General features: G+C 38.1%; 1 protein-coding gene across 1 annotated transcript; it reads right to left on the bottom strand.

Moving 5' to 3' along the window:
- Positions 1-6: 6 nt before the first annotated feature.
- On the bottom strand, positions 7-9,474 carry LOC141351187 (cytochrome P450 2K1-like). The gene is made up of 9 exons (XM_073857748.1): positions 9,159-9,474; positions 8,451-8,613; positions 7,858-8,007; positions 7,591-7,751; positions 6,058-6,237; positions 5,828-5,969; positions 5,560-5,744; positions 2,838-2,979; positions 7-1,356 (listed from the first exon to the last, which is right to left on the bottom strand). The coding sequence occupies exons 1-9, from the start codon at positions 9,336-9,338 to the stop codon at positions 1,169-1,171; spliced, it is 1,491 nt and encodes a 496-aa protein (XP_073713849.1). The 5' UTR covers positions 9,339-9,474; the 3' UTR covers positions 7-1,168.
- Between the last annotated feature and the right edge of the window lie 397 nt (positions 9,475-9,871).

Raw genomic sequence — 9,871 nt, 5'->3', positions numbered from 1 at the left:
ATATTCTGAATAAAACAAAACGTTTTTAAATTATCAAAAAACATCTATATACAGGTTGCATTTTATCCCATAAATGAGTGAATGGCATGGGCTGCGTTCCATTTATTTTTTATGACCTACCCTTGATAACTTCCCTCAGTCTCGTTCACTCAGATGTACGTCATTGCTTATGCTGTACGAGTGCCCACTACTGGCAGAACACTTGAAGTGGGTTCAAATGAAACGCCCTAAGCCCTTGATTACATGGAAAGTGGAGACCGCCCCCTCCATCATTTAAACTGTGAAAAGCGTGAGCTGCTGAAGTGACGTCACAATCGTGTTGCATTGTGGTATATGGAGCTGCCTGAAGTGTACATATGAAGTAGCCTGCTCCCTCTGTCAAAATCAAGGGAGCGAGGGTCTGTCCATATAAACTTCCCTCGTTCACTTGACAAAGTGGAACGAACTTCAAAATGGCGACAGGGATTCCCAGAGGGGAAGTGTTTAGGGAAGTTTGCAAGTGCGTGTCTAAAACTGGAGTGGAATGCAGCCATGAGCCGTTTCTCAATGTCAAGGAGGGATCCTTGGAAGCCAGAATTTCGAGGATGCTACGTCATCGACGTCCGTCGAAGGACTGTTCCAATGATCCTTGGAATTTCAGCCAAGGACTGAATCCTTCATTTGAGAAATATCCCATACACAGGGAAGGATGCATATGTGTATCCTTCGCGTGATGAAATCACCCACAATCCTATGCGCGCAGCACCAAAAGCACACCTTTCATTGACGCAATGACGTGCACTTGCTAGCCTGTTCCATTTAACTTGTTATCCGAATGCTTAAGAACAGCCTTGTCTAGCCTCTGAAGGAAGTGACTTGTAAGGACTAGTCCTGCCAAGGAAGTATCCTTGACATTGAGAAACGGCCATGGTTAAATACAGAAAGACCAGAAAGTGACAGTAGAAGCACAGTAGAGTGTCCAATGTCCGGTTGGTGGAGAGGGTGCCACCTGGTGGTAGGATGAATGGTCTCCTACCATTCATTACACATACAGTGTATTGTTTGCTGTTTCTACAAATATACCCGTGCGACTTAAGGCTGGTTTAGTGGTCCAGGGTCACATTTACATTATTTAACTTCAGATATCTTTAAAGACAGTGACAATTTAAATTTTTTAGTGCCACAGATATCAAAACCGTTTGTGTGCGCACAGTTTGTGTGGTGATGGATTCAGTATGAAGCCCACAGCTGGAGTGAGATTCAGTTCATCTTCAGAGACTCCAGGTGGAGGAGTGAAGCGAAAATACTGAAGGAGAGAAGTGAAGAACAGAAAAAGCTCCATCCTCGCCAAACTCTCTCCTAAACAAGCCCTGCGACCTGAGAGAGAGAGAGAGAGACCATTATTTATTGTTTAATCTTTGACCAAGGGACTTTAATTTCTCTTAAAAGATCTTCTGCTGGTAGTAAACCAAAATGTTAAGACGTTCTGTATCTTAAGTGGTGGTTAATTGCATTTGCTTGTTTTTGGCTGTAAGAGATGATTTAAGAGACAAACCTTAAGTCTATAAATCAAGAGTTACGTTGCAAAACGAGATAACCACCGTTTTTTTAATTGTTCAGAAATCTCGTTTTTTTGGTTGTGCATTCCAATTAATATCAATGCAACTGCAGTTGGTTTGTTTTGATTTAAACCTTCATAACTTGAAAAATACAGCTAAGTAGCACCATAAAACAAAATAATAACACGATAAAATAATAATAAACATGTTTTGACAAAAATGTTAAAAAATGGATTTATCTCGTTTTGCAACGAAACTCTTCGACACTAGCAATTTTTGGCCCTATGAAAGAATATGCGGTTGGGCCCCCAAACTGCCCCCATGACAAAAATATATATTTTCGGATATAATTTTAAATTATTTCAAAATATACAAAAAATGGCCAACAAATACATGTGCTAAAATATATTTTGAAATATATTTTAAAAATAAATATATTTTAAAGCATTTATATTCACGATGCATTCGAAGAAAAACTTTGTATTTTGTTTAAGATTAAAATTAAATATATTTTAAATTGCAAAAATATACTTATAGTTCTATATTTTATACATACGTATACATTTTATATATTGGCCAGGAAAAATATATTATGGGTTCATAAAATTGGGTTGTAAAATTAGAAATGTATTTGCTGCCCCTGAAAAACATTTTGAAATATATGAAGGTTTAAACTAAATATATTTTTTAATAATTCAAAAATGTATTTAATTAAGCTTTACTTAATATATGCATATATTTAAAACATATTTTTGGGCAAGAATTTTTTTTTTTTTTTTGCCGCATCCATTGGCTACGCGACTGATGCCTACATTACAGCAAAGGAAGCTCTGTAAATATGATATACATAATTCTTACAATAAAAGTGGGTGATTAATTGTTGCCGCATTTTCTCTCTAACTCTCTCTTCATTTTTGATGTAAATACGTTTGCTTCCTCGTCAAAGACATCCCTAATTTGATAGTTAACCATCTGATCTCACTCAGTCATGACTCTAGACTGAAGCTGCAGTGAATGGGTGAGGGATAATTTTGCCAGAAATACAGAAACAAACTGTACATTAACTTTTAATTTGTATTACATTACTACTAGTACTGTTACTACTAATAAAAATTATCTTTCAGGGCCCCAAAAGTATGTGGGGCCCTTAGAATCATTCAAATTTCCCTTCCCTTTCCCCTAGCACCCCCCTTGCCCTTTACTATAAGACTAAATATATATTAGGTCGATTTAAAAGGTCTATAACTATAAAGACCCAAGTTTAAAACTAACTAAACTGTGAATTAAGAAACTACAAACCTGCAGAGAATGGCAGAAAAGCTTCTCTCTTCCTGAACCTGCGGTGCTCATCCAGAAAGTGTTCAGGGTTAAAGATGTGAGGGGTTTCCCATTCCTCCTCATCCCACAATACAGACGTCAGAAGAGGAAATACACACGTACCCTACAAAAGATAATTAATTTTAATAATCTTAACATTTGCCTTTTAAAACAGTGGGTCTCATTCACTAATGACTATGTAACTATGTAGTTACGTCCTTGTTTTCGATAAGTAAGCTCAGGTATTTCTGGTGAATTGTCAGTTATAGGAAGTTACTCTTTCATTCACTGCCTTTAAAAAGGTTAAAATAAATGATTAAATTGAATTTTGCTAAGATGAAACACTGACAGAGGCAGTAGTGCTCAGCTGTTGTCCATTAATGATAATAAAATGTAAACATCTTTTTAACAAATAAACTAATGCAAGGTGTAGATAAAATAATATAGCCTATATAATATTGTATATTATAAAACGGTTAGTTCCAATCCTTGATTCTGATTGGTCAATAGGTGTGCTTTATTCACAATAAAACACTGCTATGACCGCTTCACCCAACAGTTCTATTTAATATCACTGCGCCCTTAGCAACACCCTTAGCAACACATAAACATATAATGAGACAAAGTCTGAGAACAGTTTGTTGTTTTTATTTGAACTTTCATGTTGTTGTTTGCAGTCAGGGACTATTTTTTCTAGCGGAAGGAATGCTTTTATTAATTTAACTTCATGAAAGTTGCACTAATATTTTTTTTACTTTAATATTGTGTGGTAACCGTTTTATAAAAGCAATAAGGTACTCGAGGCAAGTGCTGTATCGTGAATAAGTAACGGCTGAAGGGGTTGCAGGCACTCCGCTTCGCGTCGTGCCTAACAACGCCCTTCAGCCGTTACTTATTCACGATACAGCACAGCCTCTCGTACCTTATTGCTTACATATAATATACTATGTATAATAATATAGATAATGTTTATAATAATACTGAAAATATAATAATATTATATATCAGCATTATTATATAGGTTTTAAGCTATTTAGATTATAGCATACGTAATTATTGCATATAAGTTGTTCTTGAAATTTTTCCTACATTTAGAATAATTTTTTGTACAAAAGTTTTGCTGAATCATGATTAGTTTGTGAAAAAGTCTGTCTGTACACACAATAGCTGTGTCCTTTTTTTCGAAGGCTGGGTCCTTCAAAGAACGCGTCCTCGAAAGCATTTTTGACTTATTTAAAATAAATATGAAACCAGAAAAATATTTATTTATTTAAGAAAATATGACACGTTAATGTAGATTACTAACCAACATACACAGATATAGGCAACATACACAAAATAATATTAATACAAAACATAACTTATAATACTAAAACAATAACACAAAATGTTTTTTGCTAAATACACTATTTTATTTAATAAAGGTTTTAATTGTTTATTTTAAAATATCCATCTGTTACATTCAGCTGTAACATGCGTGCAATAATTCTTGGGATAGCCTCGGCTTTCAAGGATCCATTCGTTCTATCCTGAACAGTGCGGAGAAACAAGGATGCATTTTAAGGCTTCATTTTAAGCATCCTTCGAATTGGGACGGCTTTACTGACCTTAAGTCGCACTGCTGTGGTGCAGTTGGTCTTATGTTGCGTTTACACCAGCCCCAGTAGAGGCAGAAAACTGCGCTATTCGCGCGTAGTTGGACGCTTGAACATTTGAGTTCACTTGCTTCATTCACGCGTGAAAGCTGCGTGGGAAATTGTAGTCATTCGAGAAATTCACGTGGAAATTCGCATCATGGGAGGGGCTTCTGCAACTCCGCTGAGATTCCCCCACTCCGGCTTCCTGTAATCACGTCACTACTACAGCAAGGTTCTGATTGGTTAACGTGGCGCGGAAATCAGCCGAAGTTTAGATTTTTCAATTCGCGGGGAATGCGCCATCCGCGCGGAACATTCCATCTGCGCGTTTTGCGCCATTCGCACCGTGCTTGCCGCCTCTACCCCGGCTGGTGTGACCGCAGCATTAGAATACGTCCTTAGAAGGTCGCAGCCTTCGAATTGGAACACAGCTTATGACATAAATGGAAAGTTTATTCTAACAATAAAGTATTATATTACAGTGATCATATGACCACAGTTGTTTGCTACATTAGGTACCATAGTACTGATTGATTATTAGTAAATTTACATCATTCCACAGTTTAAAATGACACTCCAAATTAATTTAACATTAGCATGGTACACAGATAATAAACATGGTAACAAGTAATGATACATGCGCAAAACACATTTGTACAAATACTGTTTGAAGGTGCTCTAAGCGAAATTCACGCGTTTTAGACCATAAAACATTTTTTGTTACATACAGCAAACATCATCTCACTATCTGCTTGCTTCCTGTCTGCTGATCAAACTGTAAAAAACGCAATCTCTGTAGACAGCCCAGCCTCCACAAACTGCAATAACAACAAAGTGGCCAAACCTACAAACAGAAACGATAACAAAGTGTTCCAGCCAATAAACGACAAGAAGGATTTGGGGTTGGGGGATGGGCGCGTTCATGAAAGCACGGAAGGCAGAGGGAGGAGTAAGCTGCGCTCCGTCTGTTTGAAAACAGTTCAAACATCATCAAAAAGTGACGTCTCACAGATTCGCTTAGAGTGCCTTTAAATTTAAATTTTATCATAAATTTCAAATATTCTGACCTTCTTGATGAAATATCCATTGAAGTTGACATCACAGCTGGTCATATGGGGCAGACTCATGGGTACTATGTTTGCCAGTCTCTGTGTTTCATGGATCACAGCGTCTGTATAAGGTAAGTTTTTCCTGTCTTCTGTAACCGGCTGACGTTCACCAATCACTTTATCAATCTCCTCCTGAACCTGATCTACAAACACAACATCATAAAAAAACATGTAATCTTCTGAAAACAGATTACTGAAGATCCTAACAGTGATATTTGAGTCTTACCCTGTATATGAGGATATTTGGCCATCAGCAGTAAAGCCCAGCGCAGTGTTGTACTGGTGGTGTCAGTACCAGCAATAAACAGATTATCAACTGTAAAAATGAGGTTCTGCTCATGGAAAAATGACGACTTCTCTTCAGATCCCTGATCAAATAGTACATTAGTAATCATTAGTAAGAAGTACAAACTGAGATGAGTATTTATATTTAAAGCAATGTTATATCAATCAAACCTCTAGAGTCTGCCGGTGGAGCAGGAATGAATCCACAAATCCTCTGAGGTTTTGAGGGTTTAGGGTTTGACGTGAACTCTCCACCAGGTCTGATATTTCTTTGATATCAAGCTCAAGGTTTTTCATCAGCGTTCTCCAGTTCTTTATCCAAGGACCAAGCCATGGCAGCATGTTACAGAGCTGAAGATCCAAAAACCAAAAAAAGTTTTACTACATATTAAATTAAACAAAGTTTGGTTTCCCTTTCAGTTTTTTACTTCGACATCACGCAGAGGGCTGATGAATTGGGGATCTTGCCAGAGAGACCAATCTATCGTTCCCTGAAGAAGCCGGGTCACTGGCTAGGCTCCTCAGTGAAGACCTGAATATGATGCAAATACAATATGCCTATGTGCATTAGCTTGTTTAGTTACTGTCAGAGCTGAATGGTCTCTCTGGTTTCCTATTCAATGGTCCTCGACGTGAAGTCGCCGTTCCCTTCTTAAGGGAACTAGGGTTACGCAAAACCCTTTTCACACAGAGATTACGGAAAATACACGGAAAACACAACCGGGATTTGTGTGGGATCGTTTGATTTTTGGTTCATTCACATTGCCAATGATTTTCCAGAACCTATGCGTGCCTTCATATATTACGTAAAGATCCCGTAAAGACGTGACATATGTAAAGTCCTGCACTTGGTAGTTTTTTTTACAGCGTCTGAAGTTTGCTAACTATCCGTGGTTAATTTGCTAATTGCTAATTATATTTCTCTCTCGAGAAAGCACGCACATGCATTTTAGTTTACGACAAGATCATAAGGAGCGCGTGATGCTATTTTCTGTCATGCTGTTGAATGATTTTAGACTCAGCGCGGATAGTCACGAGTTCCCTGATCTCTGCTTGAGTCCAGTTTGCCGACATTTCTTGACGTGAATGTTGATCTGCGTTAAAATCCCTTTGTCAAAAAGCTGAACCATAACTTGACAGGCGCGTCCTCACTACGGCGCGTCCTGACTATGGCACGCCCCTTAAGGGGGTCACACACCGGACTCGCAGCTCAGCGCTGCGCAGCGTCGAGTCGCATATAGGACAACTCTGAGGCATCGTGCACCAGAAGTGCACATTAAATAGCGTGTGCTTAGTCAGATAGCGTCTACTTTAAAATGCTAAATATACGTTAGCAGCCAATGTTAATCGTTAATGATTTGGAACAAATATGATGTTATTTAATGTTAAACTATGTGAGTGGCGCTCTGTGGCGCAACAGGGATTTGAGCAACTTCCTGAGTCGTAGCTGGGCGCCACGGACAGGCGCCACCTGTTGGCGCCAGTGTGAGTATACTCATAAAAAACAATATGTTCGATTTTTTTAGAACGTTTTTGAGTGAACTATCCCTTTAAGTGTACTTTTTATGTAATCAAGACTAGTATTGTATTTGAGGAACCCTAAATCTTATCTTTTAATTTTAACTTAAATGTTATTCACTGTATAATAAGCTATTTTTTGGCACCTGTATTCTCTTTGTTAGTATGTTTAAGTCATAAGTGAACCTGTACAGATGCTGTCCCAGTCAATCTAACGCTCTCATTGGCTCGATCCACCATACACCTCAACTGAGGGTCTGTATAATCAAATCTGTGCCCATAAATGATAGCAGCGATGACACTTGAGGCTGCGTAGTTCATCAGCTGGTTGGTTTCAAATGGATTTCCTGCAAAAGAGATAAATGTGTTGTCACTTCTCAAAAATGTTTTTTTTAACTGGGAGCATAACAGTCTTAGGTTTGGATAAAGTGTTTGCTCCAAAAAAAACCTAACCTTCAAACTTCTCGAATTCTTTTTTTAAGTGCCATGTTTCCTCTATGATCTTCTCCTCAATCTTCTTCTTGCCCATCCCAAAGTCTCGCAGGTTGGTAAGAGCGAAACGTCTCATCTCTTTCCAGCTCTCTCCATTAGCAGCTATAATTCCTGCAAAGTTTTTATTTATTTTCTCAATTCATATGTCTCATTGATTTCCATCTCTGACAATATTACTCAGTCAATATTAAAAATATCAAGGTCATATTGTTCTTAACATTATGACGATTGAGTTCCCTGCTGAAAAAAAACAATAAAACCATAATTCTAATGGTTTTATTGGGAATTTTATTGGTTCTAATGGAATATGGCCCAAAACACACTACAGTGTAGTGGTTTTAATGGTAAAAGCTAATGGTTCCTATTGGTATTTTAATGGAAACCATTAGAATTTTCTGTAATGGTTTTATTGTTTATTTCAGCAGGGTTCATGTAGAAAACAGTAAATCACAGAAAAGGACTTTAGCTGGGTTTTCACAGACAGGTCACATATCTAATATACAAATGTAAAAGAAACCTCCTCAAACATTGCGATGGCTTTGAAGCACTCTTACCATGTCCTTTAGTAAAATCACGAAACAGTGGCATAATTTCTCTGTCTCCAAATTCATCTGCATAATGAACAAGCGCCCGTTTCACTGTTTTGTAGCCGGCCAACACAACCACTTTCTTTGGACCAAAGTACACGGTGAACACCGAGCCATACTGCTTTGCCATCTGATGGAAACATAACAGACATTATAAACATTTAATAAAATGACAGAAAAGCTCTGCTTAACCCTACTGAGAAACAATAGAAACCAGCATAAAAATCATAATGGATATAAAGGTCCACTGTGTAGATTTTTAGCGGCCTCTAGTGGCGAGACTGTGAACTGCAACCAATCCATATTGCACAGTGGTTGATTGACAGGTAAGTGGGTGGTCTTTCACTGCCTAACTTATCAGGAAACATGTATATTTACAGCAGCAATGTAGTAGTACAAACTACAAAGTCTACCTCTGTATGTGATTTTGTGATTTAATTATAAAACTTTTTGACCATATTTACACCCGAGTTTGGGTCACCTGAATCTTTACCCCAGTGCAGGTGTAAATGCAGGTGTAATCACTTATTCAGGTCACAAATATGTTCTTGATTCAGAGCATTCAATGTAACTTAAGATCTTTAACTCGTGTGAAATGGTTTTATAAGTTCCTTGGAAACAGTATTGTGTCTGGTATCTCATCAGTCAGGTTAGTCTGGTTCTGTGTTAACTCACCTCACAGAGACTCAAATATGGTCTGTTGACATCCAACATTAGCAGATTTCCTAGTAGTGGCAAAGGTTTTGGCCCAGGAGGTTCATTTCTCGAGTTAGACCCAGAGAAGAGATGATAAAGAACCAAAAGCAGAATTAAAACACAGATTAACACCGCTGTGTAATCCTGAAAGAGTGCCATATTCAGACAACAACACACAAAGACAAGTCAATGCAGGTTTTTGCAGGTACTCTGCTACCAGCACTGAAGAGCGTAAAGTGGGTGTGGCTATTTGCCTTGGAGGCGGAGCTTTGCTTTCTGGTTCATTTTGATATAACCGTATAGAGACAGAGCGCCGTTATGCAAATTTGAAAACCACGCCCACCGGGGGGGAAATCAATCCAACCGTCTCCATTGAGTTTGTATTGCGAGAAGCCGCCTCCTTGTCATTTCTGGCTTATAACAAAAAACTGAATAATGCCTAAAAGCTGCTGTGTGACAATACGTACAGCTAACAAGCCAAAGAACCCAGAAATAAGTTTTTATAAGCTGTCGAGCCGTAAAACCCAGCCTTTTAGGAGAATAAAGTGGATCGCCGACTACGTTTCCCCCTAGTGGACGCAGTTCTACTAATAGAAGTACTATGAAAAGTTGCCTGTATCCATTTTTGTGTCTTTAAACGCTCGTTTTTTGGGGTCGACAGCTTATAAAAACTTATTTACAGATTAAACTTA

This window comes from Misgurnus anguillicaudatus, chromosome 19 (genome assembly GCF_027580225.2).
Source record: "Misgurnus anguillicaudatus chromosome 19, ASM2758022v2, whole genome shotgun sequence".
Taxonomy (NCBI): domain Eukaryota; kingdom Metazoa; phylum Chordata; class Actinopteri; order Cypriniformes; family Cobitidae; genus Misgurnus; species Misgurnus anguillicaudatus.
Note: the sequence above shows the minus strand (reverse complement) of the source record. Positions and strands in the feature narration are given on the sequence as shown.

What these genes read in the sequence shown, in the direction of transcription:
- LOC141351187 (XM_073857748.1), bottom strand. Translation starts at nt 9,338, where the DNA reads ATGGCACTCTTTCAGGATTACACAGCGGTGTTAATCTGTGTTTTAATT. An exon ending in TGATTTTACTAAAGGACATG is followed by an intron (nt 8,008 to 8,450) that starts GTAAGAGTGCTT and finishes AAAACTTTGCAG; the next exon opens with GAATTATAGCTGCTAATGGA. An exon ending in ATGGATATTTCATCAAGAAG is followed by an intron (nt 2,980 to 5,559) that starts GTCAGAATATTT and finishes TATCTTTTGTAG; the next exon opens with GGTACGTGTGTATTTCCTCT.